This window comes from Mytilus edulis, chromosome 10, assembly GCF_963676685.1.
Source record: "Mytilus edulis chromosome 10, xbMytEdul2.2, whole genome shotgun sequence".
Taxonomy (NCBI): Eukaryota; Metazoa; Mollusca; class Bivalvia; order Mytilida; family Mytilidae; genus Mytilus; species Mytilus edulis.
This window is the reverse complement of record NC_092353.1, coordinates 67,337,395-67,360,605: the sequence shown is the minus strand read 5'-3', so window position 1 is coordinate 67,360,605 and position 23,211 is coordinate 67,337,395. Positions and strand designations below refer to the sequence as shown.

Sequence of the window (23,211 nt, the reverse complement as noted above, 5' to 3'; positions counted from 1 at the left end):
CAGGGACATTGTGCATAAACAATCGCAGTCTCATGAACTGACTAAACGTGACACTATACATCGTTTCATGGACTGACAGACAGGGACATTGTGCATAAACACTCGCAGTCTCATTAACTGACGAAACGTGACATTATACGTCGTTTCATGGACTGACAGACAGGGACATTGTGCATAAACAATCGCAGTCTCATGAACTGACAAAACGTGACATTATACGTAGTTCCATGCACTGACATTCAAGAGGACATGGTGCATAAATAATTGCAGTCACATTAACTGACAAAACGGGACATTATATGCAGTTCCATGCACTAAATTTCAAGGACATGGTGCATATATAATCGCAGTCTCATGAACTGACAAAACGTGACACTATACGTCGTTTCATGGACTGACAGACAGGGTCATTGTGCATAAACACTCGCAGTCTCATGAACTGACAAAACGTGACATTATACGTCGTTTCATGGACTGACAGACAGGAACATTGTGCATAAACAATCGCAGTCTCATGAACTGAAAAAACATGACATTATACGTAGTTCCATGCACTGACATTCAAAGACATGGTGCATAAATAATCGCAGTCTCATTAACTGACAAAACATGACACTCTATGTAGTTCCATGCACTGACATTCAAGGACATGGTGCATAAATAATCGCAGTCTGATTAACTGACAAAACGTGACGCTATACGTAGTTTCATGCACTGACATTCAAAGACATGGTGCATAAGTAATCGCAGTCTCATTACCTGACAAAACGTGGGCCGATATATAACAACAGGTCAGTATATTCCAACAGTTTAGTATAGTCCAACAGGCCGATATATTCCAACATGTCAGTATATTCCAACAGTTCAGTATAGTCAAACAGGCTGATATATTCCAACAGGTCAGTATATTCCAACAGTTCAGTATATTTCAACAAACCGATGCATCCCAACAGGTCAGTTTATTCCAAGAGGTCGATATATTCCAACAGGTTGATTTATCGCAACAGTTCGATATATACCAACGGGTCGGTATATCCCAACAGGTCGGTATATTCCAACAGGCCGATTTAACACAACAGGTCAGCTTATTACAACTGGCAGATATTTAACATGTCGATTTACCACAACATATATGTAGTCAGTTCGTGTGATAAAGATGATTCTTTTAAACTTATTTTTGTGTTGCATTTTAGATCGAGTTTCTGGAGATAGACAAGAAGGAATTGAATATGCCTTATGCTGACACCGCAAATACAGACCCTGAGTTGACTGATTTGTGGCATTTAGTACGTAGTTAATGTTAAAATAGGTTGTCATAATTCTTATGAAGTCTTTTAGTACTTGAAAGACATGTATATTAATAAACTGCTTTGTGTATAGAATTATTTAATGATAAAAAAATAATAATAATATATCTTTACGATGTTCATGGATGGCTGTACTAGACAGATAATTTTGTTATTTTATAGAACGGTGTAATGAAATACCCCCACAACATTGAAGAGGCTTGGGCCTTAGGTTATACAGGAAAAGGTATTACCGTTGGGGTTATAGATACGTTGATGCAAACGGACCATACCGATCTTACTAATATGGTAAGTTAATTCGTTACAAAGCAACAGTAAAAGGAGTAGGTTCAGTAAGACCCCTTTTTGGCCCCAAAATTAAGCAGTTTTGCAAAATTGTGAAAATGTAATCTTTTAGCTATTTTTTGGAAAGTAGAATGCTTCTGCTACATAAATATGTGCTGTTTTTGACAATACAATGCACATATATCGTGTACTAGCATCATAAAGTCAAGCTAAATTACTGAAATCTTCACAATTCTAGCATTTTAGTTAAATTTTAGACGGTTTCCGTCTTAAATGAAAGTGGCCGCATTCGTGTTCATTTATAATATTGAAATGTAAGTTGTATTTGATGATAATACATAACATAGATAAAGGTTGAGGATGAACACGGATGCGACCACTTTCATTTTTGACGAAAACCATCTGAAAAGTGACGTTTTTTGGCATATTTGATAGATTTTTCATATTTAAGCTTCAATCGGAGCGTTTTTAATGACTGAATCAGTTAAAATTTTTAACATAAACTAATCGAATCAATTGAAATAGACACTTAAGTGTTTAAAAAGTGTCCTAAATATCTCGTTAGATGAAACTGAAATTTGGGGCCAAAATCGGCCCTTACCGGACCTACTCCTTTGTCTGAATATACATAACGATCTGTCAAATATGGTGAATTAGTTTGTTCCCAAGAAACAGTTAGATATGTCTTAAGATACATATCGATCTGACATATGTGGTGAGTTAGTTCGTTACCAAGCAACATTTATATCTCTCTTAGGGTACTTATCTTTTTGTTCTTTTAATTTCAATTTTTTGTGCATGTAAATTACGTCAAACTTTATAAAATACATGGGTTTTTTTTTGTTTTAATTGAAAATTTACGAAAATGGTGTTAATAGAACAATCAAAACGTTTGTAGTTTTGGGGATAGGCAACAATTTTGTATTTCACTTCTTCTCAACTTAGAAATAAGAAAATATCAAAAGAAGCAACATAGGTAGAAGTTAGGATAGTTTGTTAAACAAAATAGTAGAGCCCTTATCACGTTACAACCATTAATTTGTATTTAATTATTTTTTTGAAGTATTGCTATTGTAACAACTGTACTGATTATGACCATCATGTGTCCTCTGATTGGATCTAATCTTATCTTATCTTATCTTATCTTATCCTATCTTAATTTATCTTTATTTATTTGATCTTATCTTATCGTTACTTATTGTATCTATTATTATCTTATCTTATCTTATCTAATCTTGTTTTGTCTAATCTTGTATTGTTTTGTCTTGTCTTGTCTTGTCTTGTCTTATCTTATCTTAACTTACTGTATCGTATCCTATCATATGTCATCTTACCTCGTCTTATCTTGTCTTATCTTATCTTATCGTATATTGTCGTATCATAGCTTATGTCATCTTACCTCGTCTTATCTTGTCTCATCTTATCTTATTGTATCTTATCGTATCTTATCTTATCTTATCTTATATTTTCATATCTTGTCTTGTCTTGTCTTGTCCTTTCTTATAGTTACTGTACTTATGGTATCTTATCTGATCTTATATTATCTTATGTCATCTTACCTCCTCTTATCTTGTCTTGTCTTATCTTATCGTAACTTACTGTATCATATCCTATCTTATGTCATCTTACCTCGTCTTATCTTGTCTTATCTTATCTTATCGTATCTTAGCGTATCATATCTTGTCTTATCTTATCTTATCTTATATTTTCATATCTTGTCTTGTCTTTTCTTGTCTTGTCTTGTCATATTTGTTTCTATTTTTTTTTTAACATTTTGATTTTTTTTTTGTAGAATGAATCAGGTTCATATGATTATTACAACGATGACGACGACCCTAACCCTTCGGATCCAACTATGTAGTAAGATGATAAATACATATACATAAGTCATGTCCAGGAAAGAAATCAGCTAAACAAAAACAAAAACAAGCCTTGTTTTAAACAAACTTTAGAGTACCTTTTAGGGTTAGGATCAAAGGGAGTTACTGCTTAAAGGATATAAAGGGCAACAAATAATTAATTTACAGAAAGACATGAGAATAAAATAAGATAATAATGATGACCCTTATCCGGACCCTCTTTAAGGGAAAAGTAAAAAAAGGGGGACGATAATAATATGAATTTAAGAAAAAAGAAACAAAAGTAACCCAAGACTGACTAGTCCATAGGTAACACGACAAGGACAGACAAGCCAGGGGTAATACCAAAGGGCTAGACAACTCTATGATTAAAACGACAGCTAATGGATAGTAAAACAAAATATTCAGTATTATAAATTAAATCATACAGAGCTGAGAGTGTGATAGTCCAGATTATTAACCTTCAAAAAACATTGTCAATCTTGGCTAAGACTCCAGTTGACAAGTTTTCCCGGGGTAGCAATCTGTTTCTCCCCCTTACAGTTATGTGATATGTAAGAGCGATCTACAGATTAGCATCAAGAAAAAAAATAAAAATAAGGAGACGATGTATGAATGCCAATGGGACAACTATTCGTCAAAGTTCAAATGAAGCGGGTGAAGGCAGATATTGGCAACCATACGTCCTTCAACAATGAGAAAACCCGTACCGTATAGTGGCTATAATAGGCCCTGACATGAAAAAAAAATGAAGCAAATAAATTGAGAAAACTGACAGCTAAATTTATAACAAAACAATTCACGAGAAACAAATATTACAGCCAGGAACCAACGACAACCTCTGAACTGCAGGCTCCTGAATTGGGACAGACATATAAATAATGTGACTTTATTAATCTTTTTAAAGCCAAATTTGAACCAATAGAGTCGTGAAGAATAAGCTAGGAGTTTCATGCGTACAAACATGTTATGTGGAGTTGCTTATGAAGTACAAATTCTTGTTGTAATAAAAAGTAAATAAACAAATACCCTTTAATGGTAATTTCTAATTAGATTAGATAAGGTAAAAGTTTAAAGTTCGACAATTACAGTTCAACTGAATAAATAAAATAAATAAATAACCTTTATTTCAAGAGGGTGATCCCATTAGTTAAAACTAATCTTCCTGAGAGTCCTCAAAATAATAATAACATATTTATAAGTACATTTAAGGAATGACTGTAATTTTTTTTCTGTCTATGAAGAAACAACACAAAAAACCTGGTGCACACTAAATAACGCGCGTAGCGGATTATTTAACAGTGTGCACCACATTTTCTATGTTATTTCGAATAGACAGAAAAAATATTACAGTAATTTTTTATAATTTGATTCTAAATTCTATTCTAAACCGTAGAAAAATCATGAAAAACGTTGATGACGTCACGGTCACATGACTAAATTATGTCTATGTGCTCATAACAAAATAACGTCAGCCAATCAGAAGACTGACAACCCCATAATAAAAAGAAATACATAGAAAACTAAAGATTGAACAGGATGTCTGAAGCTTCGGAACTGCGATCCTGCACCTCATTTAATACAAGTTGTTCATGTTATTAAATAATACAACTTCGATGCTTCATTCAATTCTAACTCTAGATTGGTGACGCATGACTAAATGATGTTGTGTATTTTTTCAGTCACGGAACATCGGTTGCGGGTGTAATAGGTGCAACGAAGGGGAATGACTTTTGTGCTGTTGGTGTTGCATATAATGCCACACTGATAGGTAAGCATACTTCAGATTTATTTTGACTATCATCTATCTAAATTATACTTTTCGTAATAGTTACTTAGTAACATTAAAATATATTCTCAATGAAAGTCATGTAGAGTTTGTCATTGAGCGTTGATCGTATATCTATCCATCATTGCGGTGTAAATTTTAAATCTATTAAATTTTAGTAGTTCGTTTGTAATGTAAATGATAAAAAAATCATTTTGTGGTAGAGCGTCACATGTTGACCGGCCATGCATTAAATACACAGCTAATACAAGGGTAATCGTTCTTGACATCACAATAGTAGTTTGAGATTTTGCAAGTAGCTTAACTCTTATATGCAGGCTCTTTCATCAGTTTCTTTTTTATTTACTAAAGCTTTTGTCCAAAATATAAAAAATATAAAATATATAAAGGGAAAACATTGTTTATTTTTTTATGCACGCTTAAGTTGTATTTGTTGTCAATTTCGAAAAAAAAAACAAATCACCAACCTTGTTCCTCCAGAACTGTACTGACTCACAATTTGTTCTTAAATAGATTTTCACTTATCACGATTTATATTATATTATAACAAGTTTGGACACATATCAGTGTGGATAATATGTTTGAATGTTCGACAGTGTTTTCTGACAAAAAGAGTTCTCTGGTAGTATATGTCAGTATGATATTGTTCTATTTTATGTCATTATGATATATTTCTATTATGAATTACAAAATACGTTGAACCATAACACGTCAAAATCATTCAATCGCGTATTGGAATTAACTATTTGTGGATTCTTATAAATTCTATATATAACTTTTGGACTGTTTTAAATCTCGGTCTATTTCTGAAATTTATTCTTACATACTTTTGATTTTTTAACCCTATAAGTTAACATTGCCTATGTAAAATTTAAAATTGTTTGTATGCACATTGAACGACAACATAAAATTGTCTGACGTCAGACACACAAATCAATGCCTGTACCACGTCAGGAATATGACAGTTCTTGTCCTTTCGTTTTTGATGCGTTTTGTTATTTGATTTTGCCATGTGATTATGGACTTTCCGAATTGATTTTCCTCTTAGTTCAGTATTTTTGTGATTTTACTCCTTATAACTAAGAAATAAGGGCTATGGAGATGTCTTTTTTATTGATTTTATTTAGTTTCAAATTTACATTCTTTAAATATTTTTCAGCTATTGGTTTACTAGGCTTGAATAGAGGTAATCGTTTAACAGAGTCGCAACAAGCCCAGGCAATATCTCATATGTCCGATACAATTGATATTTACTGTAATAGCTACGGCCCAACTGGACAATATAGTTACTCAACATTAGGTTCATTGCGCCGAACAGCCTATGAAAACAATGCAAAAAATGTAAGTTAATTCATATCTTTTATGTTTGATACAGGGGCGGATCCAGAAACTTTCATAAATGGAGGTCCACTGACTGGCTAAGAGGGGACCCTCATTTATGAAAGTTTCTCCAACAAAAGGGGGCGGGCCTCCTAAAAAACCCCTCTAAATCCGCCTGTCTGATACAATTGACATTTACTGTATTAATTTCAGGGAGTTTTTTTCGGCTCTCCCGTTATATTATTTTCGAGAATGGTCTTGAGAAACTATGATAGTCAGACGGAAGGGGACGGTATATGGCTGGCCCGTGTTAAGATAAAGCAATTACTTTTGCACGTAAAAGAAACCCTTGTTGATTATGAAAAAGAGCAGGCTAATGCCGCTACAATGCAGCTCTCGCACCCGCAAAGTGGAAAGGAATTGTTATAAATTGTAATAACTTGTTTCCAAATTCATTATAAATAGATGTTTGAATTAAACTAAGGTAAATTAAATGCATAATACTGATTACACGCGTTTAAAATAACACCTAACATCAGAATAAAGAAGGGACTGCTTAAAAGGACCAAAGCATACTAAAATTTGTTATTTTTGTTATTATCGTATGCTAGAATGGTTAAGTTGGAAGTGTAAAATTTTAAAACGGAAAATAAAAAATTGTTTTGCTTTCATGATCGATGGTCTTGATTTTACATCGATACAGATAAGACATAATTAGTACAAACAAAACACAACACATACCGGAGTAAACTCAATTCCTACTGAACTAGTGATACAGAAAGGACAATTGAAGAACCAACTAAGAAATTCAATTGCAAAGGCAAAAAATAAAAGTTAGTTACTAGTAATTGAATTGAGTGTTGAAGATCGTCAACAATATCGTACCTGGTGATCCGTGTGATAACATCATACACCTTTATCTTTCTATGATAAACACATTATTTTCTTTTTTTATTCCAAGGCAGCAAGCAATATTTAATATATAAGTATTTTTCTTATTCCAGGGCAGACAAGGCAAAGGTAACATATATGTTTTTTCAGCAGGAAATGGTGGCTCCATTGCAACACCCAATACCAAGTCCCATCATAACACGATTTATACTATCGGTATACAAAGCGTTGGATACGACTCCGTTGCTAGGTATGGAGAAATAGGATCCTCGATAATGGCCAGTGCTTATGGAGGAAGCGTTTTTGACAGATTAATGGTAAATATAAAATACAAAGGCAGTACTAGTTTTCTGTGTAAAACATTATTTAATTTGATATTTTTCAATAGAAATAATATAAACTTTGAAACATGCTACGCGTACGATAGTCGATGTTGTATTTCTCACTGTCATAAATACGATTATTTTTGTCTAATCACACGCTCAATCTTAAAAAAAAAATGGCGATATCAAAAGAAGAAACAGACAGGTAATGAGCTATTTGAACGAAATGAAAATATAAAAAAATACCAAATTCATCATAAGTAACTTTGCATGAGGGAGTACAAATGTTAGTTTCTGAATAGCTCTTTATTTGTCAAAAGTTAACTTAAGGTGGTACCCAACACTTTCACTAAAATGAATTTGGCTCGTTTAATTTTCATAAAATTTTGACACAGTATTTAATTTGACCCTTTAACAAAAATATAAAAAATTCAAAAAATTTAAACCAACCGTTTAATCAGAAAAATTACACTGGTTATATAGCAGTTTGACAAACACTTATTTTGATCATTGAGATGCTTAATAATCTCTTAACAACACAACGTCATTAAAACGTTCTGCTGATTTTACAGAGTTATCTCCCTGTAGCGTTAGTCTTAAACAAGGTAAAAATGTCATTACAAAAAAAAACCGGGAAACGATCATAAGACAAACTACAGTATACAAAACACAACCAAGAAAACTGAAGACTGAGCAACATGAACCCTACCATAAATCGAGGTTTATATCAAATGTATGAATCTACTTATCTAATATAGTTTAGAAAGGTAGTACACACTACAGAACAGATTTTTTTAAACGGGAAAAACCGTTAACTGCAAAATTTTAACCTCTGTGCAAAACTCATAAAGCATCTCTGATACTCAAAATAAAATATGATGTTTAGTTTAAATACATTTATCTATAGTGGATTGGGAAACAAGTTATTGCAACTTATATTAATTCCTTTCCACTTTGCGGGTGCGGGTGCTGGATTGTAGCGGCATTAGCTTGCTCTTTTTCGAAATCTGCAAGGGTGTCTTTTACGTGCAAGAGATATGGCTCACTCATAACACGGATCAGCCATTTTTTGTCCTCTTCCGATGGACTATCATCGTTTCACAAAGACCATACTCGCAAATAGTTTCAAGGGAGAGCCGAAAATTCTGTCCCTGCATTTTTCATCCCGGAACAGGAATCAAAGCGTAACATGATGTAATTATGAAAACCAGAATGAGACTGATGCAGTGACAGGCCATCTTCTCCTGCGTTTAGTCCATCAGAATTTAAACTCAGTCAGATATTTCAAGAGAAGGAATATGTTAAAATTAATAGGAATATCTTAAAATTGATGAATTTACCGATCAGATAATCATACACGCCGTACCATTCAAAAGTTAAACCTTATTTTTAACGAAATGTATTTTAACTTTTACAGACTTCAACTACTACAAACTCGGGATGTAGAGGTGGTTTATATGGCACTTCTTTTTCTGCTCCAATTGCAGTAGGAATCATCGCACTGGCTTTAGAGGCAAAGTAAGTTAAAAGACAATTTTAAGAATGTGACGATGGCAGGGATCGCTCGATTTTGTTGTTGGAGTTTCGACGTTTGCTTTTATTTTAATTGTTTCTTCTTCCAGAAAAGAAGGAGGTATAATCCTAGCTCCTTGTCAATCGTCTCTCCGCTGAGATTGCAGGGTTTTTTTTGTTTTTTTTTTGGACGGGTTGAACAAAACCAATTCCTACTGTAAGAATGAGGGTACTCCTTGGAAAGGGGGTACCTAAATTGTGAGATTAACTTGACTGTCATATATTTTTCCTTCACAAATTTCGACACAGCAAGATTTAAATAGTGCGCTTGCTATGAAAGTATTTCATAAGAACATTTTTTCATGATTTATCAATACTTGAACATTATAGTTATCAACGATTATAAAGATATTTATTTTGTATAATGATCCTCCAGGATGTTAAAACCATATTATATATCCATTAAATGTCACTGAAAGATTGCACACGTTTAAGTTTTGCATCGGGTTCGTGGAATGATATCGTTTAGGAATTTTTCCTCAACTTTTCCAAACTTGGAAATTTCATACTTTTAAGAGAAAAAAATCAAAATATGATAAGGATCCGGAATATGGCAGTTGTTATCTTCAGTCCGTTCTATGTATGTTAGCGTTTCCTTTTGTTGAACTTTAGGTTTCTGCTGTCCTGGTTTTTTTTATTATAGCTGATGTGTTTTCTTCGATTTTAGTTTATTACCGGATTTGTTTTTGTTAATCGAATTATGACTATTAGACAGTGGTGCACTACCGTTTCCCTTTTTTGTTGTGATAATTTTGACTGCACTACCACCGGTCAAATCAATGGGTTTAATGCAGCGAGAAACTCCCGCTTTCGGAGGCGTTCTTCAGCGTGCCCCTACAAAAATATGTAATTCTAGTTCAGTAAAATTGGACGTCAAACTAAACTCCGAATTATACACAAGAAATTAAAATTAGAAATCATACAAAACTAACAGAAGCCACAGGCTTCTGACTTTGGACAGGCGCAAAAATGCGGTGGAGTTCAAAAAATGTTTTTATACCTCCTGTCAATGTAGAAAAAACGCACGACAAAACGCACAGTAAAAAATTAGTTTAAGAGAAGTCCGAATCCGATCTCAGAAGAGGTTACAAGAGAAAATAAACAAAATGACAATAACGCATAAATAACAACAGACTACTAGCAGTTACTGACAAGCAAGCTCAACTGAACTGATTGAAAATTATGACTTCAATCATAATCACATCATGACTATGAATATCAGCCTCAATCCCTCCCGTTGGGGGTTAAGTATTATACCATCATAAAATATATGAGAAGAACATAACCCATGCCAATAACTGCTTTTAAAATAAATGTGTTTAATTCTGATGCAAAGACCCTATAAATGAGTCATGTTAAATCCCGATTCATTAAATCTTCCACTTTCTAGCAATGCACTGACCTGGAGAGATGTTCAGCATTTAATAGTTAGAACTTCTAAACCATACGGATTCAAGGATACCTTTGATATTGAGAACACATGGCAACGTAATGGAGCAGGCTTGAGGGGTTTGTAGCTCTTATAAATAGTTATCAAAGGTACCAGGTTTTTATAGCCAATAGATATAGGAAGATGTGGTGTGAGTGCCAATGAGACAACTCTCCATCCAAATAACAATTTAAAAAAGTAAACCATTATAGGTCACTGTACGGCCTTCAACACGGAGCCTTGGATCACATTGAACAACAAGCTATAAGGGGCCATAAAATTGCTAGTGTAAAACAATTCAAACGGGAAAACCAACGGTTTAATCTATGTAAAAAAATAGAGAAACGAGAAACGAGAAACACGTATAAATTACATAAACAAACGACAACTACTGTACATCAGATTCCTGAATTAGGATAGGTGCAAACATTTGCAGCGGGATTAAACGTTTTAATGGATCCAAACGTTTTCACTTTTTCTGAAACAATAGAATAACATCACAACATAGAAAAAAAATAACTGTTTAGTGTCTATAGATATCAGCTGTATTGCGAAGAGGCTAAGAGACAGGTGTAATGCGAGCTTTAAAGCGATATCTGTATAGTATATAGGTACATCATAGAGATATCTGTATAGTATACAGGTACATCATAGAGATATCCGTATAGTATACAGGAACATCATAGAGATATCCTTATAGTATACAGGTACATCATAGAGATATCTGTATAGTATACAGGTACATCATAGAGATATCCGTATAGTATACAGGTACATCATAGAGATATCCGTATAGTATACAGGTACATCATAGAGATATCCGTATAGTATACAGGTACATCATAGAGATATCCGTATAGTATACAGGTACATCATACAGATATCCGTATAGTATACAGGTACATCATACAGATATCCGTATAGTATACAGGTACATCATAGAGATATCCGTATAGTATACAGGTACATCATAAAGATATCCGTATAGTATACAGGTACATCATAGAGATATCCGTATAGTATACAGGTACATCATACAGATATCCGTATAGTATACAGGTACATCATAGAGATATCCGTATAGTATACAGGTACATCATAGAGATATCCGTATAGTATACAGGTACATCATAGAGATATCTGTATAGTATACAGGTACATCATAGAGATATCTGTAGGACTGTATCTATACAGTAAAACACACAATTGCAGGATAAAATTTGAAACGTCAGACGCGCGTTTCGTCTACATAAGACTCATCAGTGACGCTAAAAGTCTTTTTCTTTCTTATTGTATCATTTAATGCATGCATAACATTTTTATATCATGTTATGTTTACTAAAATGTAGTGGCGAAATAGGTAATATGTAATGAAATAATTAGTCATTTGTGATGATAGATTCATTATTTTATCGTTAAGTTATTCTTGTTGATTACTGGTTAGCTCACTGTTTCGTGGAATAAAAATCTGAATGTCGCAGTACTATCACTTTTATGACATAGTATGTGCGTTATATGTAGTTGAATATTTTATGCTATACAACTTCGTTCTTTATTTTATTTTATAACAATTTTTGATTCGATCGTCACTGAGGAGTCTTTTGAAGACGAAACGCGCGTCTGGCGTTAATAAAAAATGCCAATCCTGGTATCTATGATGAGTTTATTTACTTATACAGTATACTAATAAAGTTTTTTTTATTGACTCAATTCGGTCGTACTTTATTTGGCCTTTTTAACTTTTTTGGATTAGAGCGTCACTGATGAGTCTTTTGTAGACGAAACGCGCGTCTGGCGTATATATTAAATTGAGTCCTGGTATCTATGATGAGTTTATTTTCTCTAAAGTCTAAAGAACTTGTTAGTAAGTTTGAGAGTTAAAGAGTGTTTAATAGTTTAAAATAATTCTATAAACTATAATGAGAAAAGCAAATACTAGTATAATATACCACAATAAACGGCATCCGCTCAATTACGGATTCCTGACTTAGGATAGACACATATAGAATGTAGTGAACGACGTATTTATGTTGTTTTTTCTAGTATCAAACCATCCTCCAAACCTGACATGTCAATGTGTCAATGCTTGCACCAAGTCATGAATATCGGCGTTGTTTTCATTTGTTCCATTGATTGATAGTGTTTGATTTAGTCAGTTTTTGTGGACTTTCCCTGTTTTTGTGTTGCAATGACTACATCAATAATAGATGAATTTAAAATTGTATTTATCATGATTAAACTTTTTTTACTTAGTTCATCACAAAATGGGCTTCGGTTTAATGAATGCTGAGGCTATGGTTAAGAAGGCAATAAAGTGGAAAACTGTTCCAGAACAACTAACTTGGCAATCACAAGTCAGCAGCCCAAACATGTAAGTAAAAGTTACAGGAGTTTAAACTAGCGTCGTGTAAGTAAAAGTTTCAGGACTATAGGTTGCATTTCTGTAAATATTGACAATGCAATTTCTCATAGGTACTCCTTTTACGGCTAAAACTGTACCACTTTTACTATGAAGTTTTGAAAAATCTTATCCTAGAAGTGAAAGTTCATTGCACCACAATTTTTTTCAAAGGTCAAAATATAGGGCTGTGCGGCATTTTTCAACGTTTATATGCCCTGAACTTCTCAGAGTTTCAACTAACACTAATTTTCTTAACTATCCCTACCTTGAATGAAAGGTTACCACAGATTTAAATGTAAACAATATGCACATGTATATTTATTGGTAACATTCCCAAGTTATTTCTTTGTGAGATGGAACACAGAGAGCATAACTGGAAACCAGCATGTAAACAAAATTAATTTTCTATGAATATTCAAGATCTCCCAATAAGAGGTGTGTTTTAAGAAACAGCTGTATTTTACAAAGTGCAACCTTTAAACTTAACATCGTGTGAATACTATCACATTATATAATATGCCCCACTCCCAAATTTCTTATTGTTGGTAAATTGAATATAAAGATGTAAGCTCGATTCCCGTAGTTTTTTTTACTTATATTTAGAAAGTTATGATTGCATACAATGTGTGGGCTTGTAGAGCAATTCGATGTGCAATTTTATTGTTGAATAGAAAAAAAAATGAACTATACCTAAAATAAACAGTATTTGCATAGATAACTAAACAATTAGCAACACGAACCCCACCAAAACTGGAGGTGGTCTCGAGTGCTCTAAATGCTTCGTACATGTGGCATACGTTGTACTGCTGTTGTTTGTAAAAAAAAAAACGATCATAAGTTTACCTCAATAGGTCACATTCGGTTAAAAGGGGACAGAATTGTTGTTACGACAAATGGAACATATTCGTTGTACATGTTGTAATCTGAAACAGATATTCCAAATTTATCAATTGCCAATTTGTGATATTGGTACAGCGAAATTATACTTGTAATGATTTGTTTGAATTGATATGAAAATCACAGTATATGATAAATGTTCACTCTACTTGTAGGACACTAGAGGAAAGATCAAAAGCCAAAAATAAAATTGACGTCTCCCGTGACGATTGTCCAATCCGTCATTTAGAACATGTAATGGCTACAGTGAGTTTTGATTACTCTCGCTGTAGAGGAGCAGTTGAAGTATACCTAATTTCTCCCAGTGGGACCAAAGTAGTTTTGCTTCCTAAACGATACAACGACGCGTTCATTACACACTCAAACCCAGGCACCTTTACTTGGACTTACAAAGTTGTTCATTTATGGGGAGAAAATCCTATAGGAAAGTGGAAAGTTTTACTTAAAGTAGACAGCATGATTGTCAGTGGTATGTATCATTCGATTATTAAAACAATATCATAGGCGACATCTGTTGTTAGAAATTAAAATATCATACAAACGTTTAGATTCACAAACATGATTAATTTCTAAATAGAATCGTTCATTTGAGCTTTTTAATTGTTATTATCAAGAACTTTCAAGAAGTAAAATAATGAATATACCGACTCCTTGGAAAATCCATATCGGAAAGTCCGTTATCAAATGACAAAATGAAAAGCTTAAACACATCAAACGAATGGACAACAACTGTCATATTACTGACTTGATATAGGCATTTGTTTGTGTTAAAACGGTGCCTTAAACCTATTTTTATAGCTAATTTAACCTCTCACTTTTATGACAGCCGCATAAATTTCCATATTATTGACAACCCTGTGTGAACAAAACCAAATGCTCGACAATTTCAACTAATGGAACGTTCGTAAATATCTGGTTAAATGCTGATTGTGTATCGCCATTTGTGAAGAAAATGGTGTGGTAAACTTAGTTTTACAACTTCCAACAAAAGTCTTTTTATTTGTTTAAGATACACTTAAATGCTATTCATTCCTTAGATGCAGGAACAACACACATTCACTCTGTACAGCGATATGTAAAAGTCATGATTCATCTAATTACCAACTTACAAACTTGTATTTAACATATTCGTCTTTTTTCAGCGGAACTAAAGGAGTGGTATCTTACTCTCTATGGAACATCATCAAATCCGATAAAAGGATAAAAACCTCTCAGTCAAGGTAAAACTATTTTACTTTCTATATGGAAAATCATAAATTCCAATCAAAGTATAAACACATGTTTATCAAGGTAAAACTATCGTCGCAAGTATTAGTCTACTTAACATGTACCTTACATGTGTAGTGTTAGTAAAAGACATAGTATGCTTCAGAGATATTTTGTTATTTATAAATAAATTCAATCACAATGGTGAAGGCTTGAGGAATTAAGGGACAGATCCATAAAAAACGTTTTGTAACTTTAATCATTTGGATACGAACCGAGAATTATACACTCGTAAAAACACACGCATCATGATTTTTTGACACGACGCTGTCGGTTTCACTTCTAATTATGAGGTTTTTTTTGTACCTTGATATATGCCGCCTCTTTTAATACTGTCTACAAACCTAATCGCATCTGTTTGTTTGGAGTTACTGCCTGTAATTTCTTCAGTTCCATTTTTATTTAAGTTTTTTTTATTCTCAAGTGTCTTGTTCAATATATCTGCCGAGAAATAATAGAAATAAAGTTATGATGCTACTAACATATCTAGAACCTGAATACGTCTCTCGTTATTTCGGATCATAATCACACTACACAAGACATAAAGCGTATTGTATTGCGGAGGGTTGTTTGTCCTTTTTGATTTTGGTCGTAGTTTTGTCTGAAGGTCCTTTCGTTTGTGATTTTGTTTCCTTCTTGTGGTAACTTTTTACTTTCTCTTCATGATTTGTTAACGCAAATCTCGTTATATTTGAGAGTAAAGGCTTCTAGGATAAACTATAATTGTTGTTCATAAGAGGAATAATCCCCTTTTTCCCAAATGTGACCAAACGAACTATACTTTTCAACGGGTTTATAGTTTGACGAGCACGACAACGGGTGTCACATATGGTGCAGGATCTGCTTACAATCCCGGAGCACCATAAATTACCCCAAGTTTTAGAGGGGTTCGTGTTGCTCAGTCTTGACTTTTCTATGTGTTTTGTGTACTTTTGTCTGTCATTCTTTTTCTTTAAAGCCATGTCGTTTTATTTTCGATTTATGAGTTTGCATGTCCATTTGGTATCTTTTCCATCTCCTAAAAATCAAAAGATTTGTTTTTTAAATGATAAGCAATTAAGCGCAGCTGGTATTTTGCTATTGTTTTGCATCGTCTCAAATCAGTCTTGACTCTTAAGCAAATCATCCTGTAATAAATTTCATATAATTGGATTATGTATACCTAAATTTCTTCTTTGTTTCATTTCAGGTGTATTTGTCAACTGAATTTCACAGTGGTTCAATCGTCAAATGATTAGACATTACTTAAATATTCATAAAAAAAAACATATTTGTTATAGGATTTCCAGATTAATAAAATTTTGTTATTTATTATGTATGACATGTATGCAATTAACAACCTTGCGGAGTAATATCAGTCAGGTATATTTCCCTGCGTTTGATGCACCACTTTTTTAAGACATATATGGGAAAAAAATCTCTTTTTCTGCCATTAACTTCTGAAAATATGTTGACCTCTTGTCGAAGAAGATTTGAAATAAGACGTGTCTATGCACGATGTATATAATTATGCTTAAGTGTCTTAATATGACGTGAAAAAGGTCAAACTTTGATTGGTTATATATTTGTCATTAGTGGTATTGTGGTTAGTTGTTTCACTGATACTCATAAAAAATCTCTTTTTTTCCTACTACATCAAAACTAGATAACGATAACGAATACGAGAAAAGTGAGGGTGTGGATGAGGCTGCAACATGTTATGAATCTGTACAAAACATTACATTCATATTTTCTGTCTCTGTTCCTGATCGTAGGTTCTGTGACAGCAAATTAGTTCTACTTCACATCTATATTTGTGGTGAAAACGTTTATATATATATATATATAATTTTACTGAGAATAAACATAGGGTTCCCCATTATAATCACGTAGAAATAGTTATGTATTGTTTACAATCTGTTTTCTTTTGTAAATAAGGTTACAAAATCGCTTGAATGAAATGAAATCATGGTTTATGTAATAAAGGTGTCAGACCACCAATTCAAATCCCCTCTATAATCAAACGTTTTGTTTACAATTTGAACAGCTTTCTGAATATTTAACCTATCTTATGGTTGTGGCCTGTTATCTCTTTCTTACATGAAAAGATATTGCTCGTATCACACTGCACGACTGCATGGAGTGTGATACGAAAATATGGGTTTATATCTGATAGGCTTATTTTGTACAGCATCATAAGACGATGTTACCGTATTTCCATTTGCTATTCATTATGACATTGATGATTATCAAGATTACGAAGATGACCTCTTTGTCCAAAGCAACGGACATATTTGATTTCTTCAATAATATTCAAACCACAAACACTTTACAATTGACAATCTTCTTTCATTTTTCTTTGTCAAATTTTATTAAATTCTGAAGTATACAAAAAGTCTTCAAATGTCAGATTTTAATGTTTCTCATCGGTAAAGAACAACGGTAAAACGTGCTAAAGACTTGATACCAACTCTCGTTATTTAATTCAAGTAGTGATAATAAACTTCGTTTCTTATTATATTAAGATTAAATAACCCCAGTTGATATCAAGCGATATGCCATTTTCGCTCGTTATGTACCGAATTGTACAGGTGTCATCTGTCTATTTGTCAATTTACAACCAATGTTGAAAGTCTTCGGAAGTCATATGGGACTAGAATCAATCCTTGTTTTTCTGGAATTTTTATATAAGTACCAATAGAAAACAAAGGATATTGGTTTTCCTACCCATGACACAAAATCAGTATTCACATTTACTACCATATCTAACGCCTGTACCCTGTTAGATTATCTTGACTGTAAATTGTTCATTACAGTTTAACTTGAATTTAACGACTGTTTCAGGGTGTTGGTTTTGATGGATATTGATGTACTAAATTATTAGATGTAAACTCACCGTCGAAATCGGTTAGTGTATATGTATCTTCCATATCCTTTTTATGTTCTGGCCAATGTATTGCTTTAATCCCGATATAATTTGTTTATATTTCAAATAAAAACGAATAAATGGAAATCAGGAAGTTGTCGTTGAAATAAGCTTTGATTATGAATATACACTCAAAATGAAGACTGCTTGCATTGTTTTGCTATGCATTTCATCAAGGTACAGCATTTTACAATAGATCAATTTACTTTTAATTGAATAATATTATAACGATATAAACAATTGACAGATAAACTCATCAAAGTTACCAGGATAAAAATTTATATTTACGCCAGACGCGCGTTTCGTCCACAAAAGACTCATCAGTCACGATCGAATCAAAAAATGTTTTAACGGCCAAATAGAGTACGAAGTTGAAGAACATTGAGGACCAAAAATTCATAAAAGTTTTGCCAAATACAGCCAAGGTAATCTATGCCTGAGGTAGAAAAGCCTTAGTTTTTTTCAAGTTTTGTTAACAGTTTATTTATAAATATGAACATATCAATGATAACTCAAGTCAACACAGAAGTGCTGACTACTAGGCTGGTGATACCTTGATAACTCAAGTCAACACAGAAGTGTTGACTACTGGGCTGATGATACCCTCGGTGAAATAAATCTCCACCAGCAGTGGCATCGACCCAGTGGTTGTAAATAAACTCATCATAGTTTGAACATCAATTGTCAACTCTATTTAAACTTCTATATATGCTCTCTTAGTGATTAGTCCGATTTATTATAAAGAATTCTAGTACCTTTAGTTTATTCTCAATCGGTTTGTGACTTTTGAACAGTGGTATACTACTGTTGCCTTTATCAATTGGAAATATCAGAGACAATATCTTTATATTCATTCGATTAGACATTTGTAATAACCATTTAAACATATTCGGTTTCTTGGCTCACTGCTAGAAATTGATGCAGGTACCAAGCAGTGATGCAGACATTTATTATCATTGCGTGCTTGTCTTTATTTTGACAACATCTCAACGTCGTTTAGTATTTTGTTCAGTTTTATTCGACTTTTTTTACCCTGCGTTCAGATCATGACTTTTGTAAGTAGACAGCTTACAAATAAGTTATAGGGTTAAGCATTCGTAATGGAAAAGTTGAAGTAATTCTTCAGGGAATGTTTTTGGATTTAATCGCTGAATTCCTGGCTATTTTGGATTTTTGTTTCATTTCAGAATAAACACTACCCTTTATTAAGGTGTGTACGAAAAGTTTGATCAAATAACTCTCATAAGAAACTATTGGCAAAGAATTGAGACAAAATGATTGAGCAAAAAATCGTAAATAGGCCAGGATGTATATATTCTTAAAAAGGGATTCTTTACAAATCCAAAGTCAAGAGTCATCATCACCGAATATGCATAAGGTCAACTTTGCCTAAGGCGACTTACTACAGATATGATTAAGAATATGTTGCACATTTTCCTTAGTCCATGTCATCAGCGGTTACACATGTTTGTGTTCCTCATTTTGTTTTTAGCAATACATATTGTGTTTGGTGGTAATTGTGTTATTTGTTTGTTTTTTGTTGTTGTTGGTGGTTTTTTTTAACCTTGGTGTTGCTTTTTCAATGCATCGTCAATATATTTTTTTAAATGATTAATACATGCATGTTATGTTATACATTTTATTAAATAAACATTTATGCATATAAATATAAAAAAGAAGACATGGTATGATTGTCAATGAGACAACTCTTTACAAGAGACTAGCAGTTCTTTTGACTTTTCAACTATACAGAAACACGTTATAAAGCTGTAGTTTTTCTTCAATTTGAATTTCAATTGATTCATTCGTATCTCAATCTGTGTTCACGTCTCCTTAAACCTGCCAAACATAGTTCACAACGCTCAACCTGAAAGAAAACGATATCTTTTATAGAACAGATTTTTTTTTATTTTATCGATTCTTTACATTTGGATTTTTACAATTGAACCGAGACAGCAAACGGACAATATGAATAAAATGAAATAGATAGAAACCGTTTGTAAGCGGAACAACTAGAGCCAGGAAAACAAAAACCAATCTACAATCACAAAAAAACACGTTACATGATTTATATAATCTTTGACAAGCCTATTTACAATAGGTTTGTCGTTGAATGATCATCATAATGATCTACGAGTCATATCAACGAACTGTACCTGACTATATATACATATATACACACAACTCGTCTAATCATCAACCTAACAATGTTAGATCTAAATATCGTGACACCAAATCGCCTGCAGAGTAACCTGTGCGCTAGACCACTCGACCACCTGGGCTTCTATGCAACTCTGAATTAATTTCTCATGTCACTGCAATACTTGTATAACAGTTTGTTGGGTGTGTAAATGATTTTTATGGCAAACGAATTGAATGAAGATTTAATTGTTCCCTCTTTTATTGCCTATTCGTGTATTAATTGCATACGTATGTGTGATCTCTAAAACAACTATCTTATTTACCTTCTTTTGTAAATAAGAACAATTCCTCACCACTTGTTGACCACATATTACCAGGTCAATGGCATTAATATGGCAATCTACAAAACGAAATCATAAATTTTCACATGTTAAATTTAGATGTAAATTGTGAATGATAAAATTAAGTTAAAGTAAAATTACAAAAATACCGAACTCCGAGGAACAATCAAACGGTAAGTTCGTAAACAAGTGGCAAAACCAAAAGCTCAAACACATGTAAAGAATGGATAACAACTGTCATATTCATGATTTGGTTTATGTATTTTCTTATGTAGAAAATTGCGTATTGAACCTGGCTAGCTAAACATCTCACCTACATGACAGTCGCATTCAATTTCATTATTTGGACAACAATGTGTGAACAAAACAAATATAAAGTAAAGTAAATTATGAATGATAAAATTGCATCTTTTTTTTTCAAAAATGTGCCTTCAAATTTATAAATTGTTCACCACTTTCCGTCACCATCAATTGAATACTACTAGTGACGTGAAACAGCGATACTCTGTATAACTCGTCTTTTCTCATAATAAAAATTACGTGTATTAACTATCGTATTAGTCGTTTATTTCAAAATTCGGTAAACACCCTTTAATATTATTTAGTTGTATTTGATAATATTTGTTTAGAAGATTACACATGAGTAAATTATGTTTTTTTACGTTTATTTATACATCTTGTGAATACCGTGCTTTGGTCTATATTTTTTTTTCTTTTAAAAAGTGTAATTTGGATGGAGAGATGTCTTATTGGCACTCACACCACATCTCATTATATCTATTTCGTCGCAGTTTTTGATATATTGTCTATTATTTCGTTGCCTTCCAAATGATTTCTTAATTCATTTGGAATTGTTTACATGATTCCTTTCTCTATATGTTTGCATAAAGACATCTTATCCTTTACTACTATAATGAATTGGTAATTTTTATATCTTTATTGTTGTTTTTATTATTAGTAGTAATATAATTCAATTTATGAGATTTTGATATTAGTCAAAAACTAACTCACCACATTGGCCGTTGCATCTACAGATAAGAATAAGCATTATAAATACCACTATTCCAAATTGTAACAACTTCATATTTACAAATAAATTGGACTGTTAAATTCATTTTGCAGCATCTGATTTTTATACTGTTCAAACAACCTACACATTTATTTAACCCTGTTTGGAACTTCAAATTTTGAAGCCTCAAAAATGTTATCTAAAATAAGTCATTGAACGGACATATGGTAAGGTATGCGATCCATGACTGTTTCAGATTTGTAAATATACAATTGTTTTCCAAACCACTAATGTAGTAGGTGCTGGAATCGCCGGAATAAGAACATGTGTTCATTTACTAAGTGAAATTATGGTTTTTCAATTGCAAATAAAACCAAATCTGGGTCAAGTACTTTACAATAGATTATGAAATATAAATTTTTACCACACTTCTTCCGAAAATAACGTTTAAGAAAATCTTTAATACACAAATAAACCTTAATCAAGTTGAAGAAAAGAACCGCAAATTAAAGGAACCAAATTATAATGATTAAAACCGATCAGTGATATCTATTTTAAACTATAAATAGTTCTTTTGAATTAAACTATTTTCAAGTTTAAGAAAATGCGATAACAATGATGATTTCAAAAAAGTATTTTGATTATTCTCCATTTTTTTCTAAATACATGGTTCGTTGGGTATATTTAATTTTAATTCCTTGTATCGATAGGTGATCTTTTTGTGTTCAAACTACATGCATATACTCATATTGTTACAAGACATAAGTAAGTAAAATAAATGACCTTTTAATAATGTGACTAAGAAATATAAAAGATTAATGAGTAAATATATTAGTATTTGAACAATACTTAGAAATTCATTAGATATTCATTCATTTACAAAATATATTGAATGGTACCCCCATCAAAATGACTTAAGTTTGTGTATAGACAAATATATATATACTAAAATTTTCAAACGTCTATTGAATATTTAAAGAAATCTTGCACAGGTATAAATAGTTTAAATGTTTATTTCTGTAAACCTAACATATATACTTTACTAGAACACACCCGCGAAATTTCGCGGGGAAATAGAGCGTATGTAAACTGTAAAAAGAATTATAACTGGAGAATTATAGGAGAGGCATCAAAAGTCAAAGTTACTTTGACACTGGGAACATTTGTTTTTCCCTCCCCCTTTTTTCCAAATACCAATTTTTATTCCTTCTGTTTTTTCTGTATACTATGAAAATACATATATATTTCTCAAAAAGTCAGTCCGGTGATGTTCAAAGTATAGAAAAACGCACACCGGAAGTCTAATCTGACTTATATGGTCATTTTTATAAATTTTCTGTTTACAAAACCTTGAATTTTTCGAAAAACTAAGATTTTTTTACCCCAGGAGTAGATTTCCTTAGCCGTATTTGGCACAACTTTTTTGATTTTTGATTTTTGATTTGGATTTTTCAAATTTGTATTGATTTGGCTTT

General features: G+C 32.5%; 1 protein-coding gene across 1 annotated transcript; it reads left to right on the top strand.

Annotated features, from left to right (window-relative positions):
• The first annotated feature begins 1,197 nt into the window (after nt 1–1,197).
• On the top strand, nt 1,198–16,650 carry LOC139492523 (furin-like protease kpc-1). Its single transcript, XM_071280693.1, has 12 exons — nt 1,198–1,286; nt 1,470–1,595; nt 3,385–3,452; nt 5,134–5,222; nt 6,400–6,581; nt 7,565–7,768; nt 9,192–9,292; nt 10,737–10,855; nt 13,029–13,146; nt 14,229–14,542; nt 15,216–15,293; nt 16,529–16,650. Exons 1-11 carry the CDS (start codon nt 1,230–1,232, stop codon nt 15,275–15,277), a joined length of 1,440 nt encoding a protein of 479 aa, XP_071136794.1. The 5' UTR covers nt 1,198–1,229; the 3' UTR covers nt 15,278–15,293; nt 16,529–16,650.
• The last annotated feature ends 6,561 nt before the right edge of the window (nt 16,651–23,211 follow it).

Bases quoted from the DNA above. Each gene is read 5' to 3' on its own strand.
- LOC139492523 (XM_071280693.1), top strand. From the start codon at position 1,230: ATGCCTTATGCTGACACCGCAAATACAGACCCTGAGTTGACTGATTTG. The intron at 6,582-7,564 runs GTAAGTTAATTC...TTCTTATTCCAG, and splicing joins ATGAAAACAATGCAAAAAAT to GGCAGACAAGGCAAAGGTAA. The intron at 7,769-9,191 runs GTAAATATAAAA...TAACTTTTACAG, and splicing joins GCGTTTTTGACAGATTAATG to ACTTCAACTACTACAAACTC.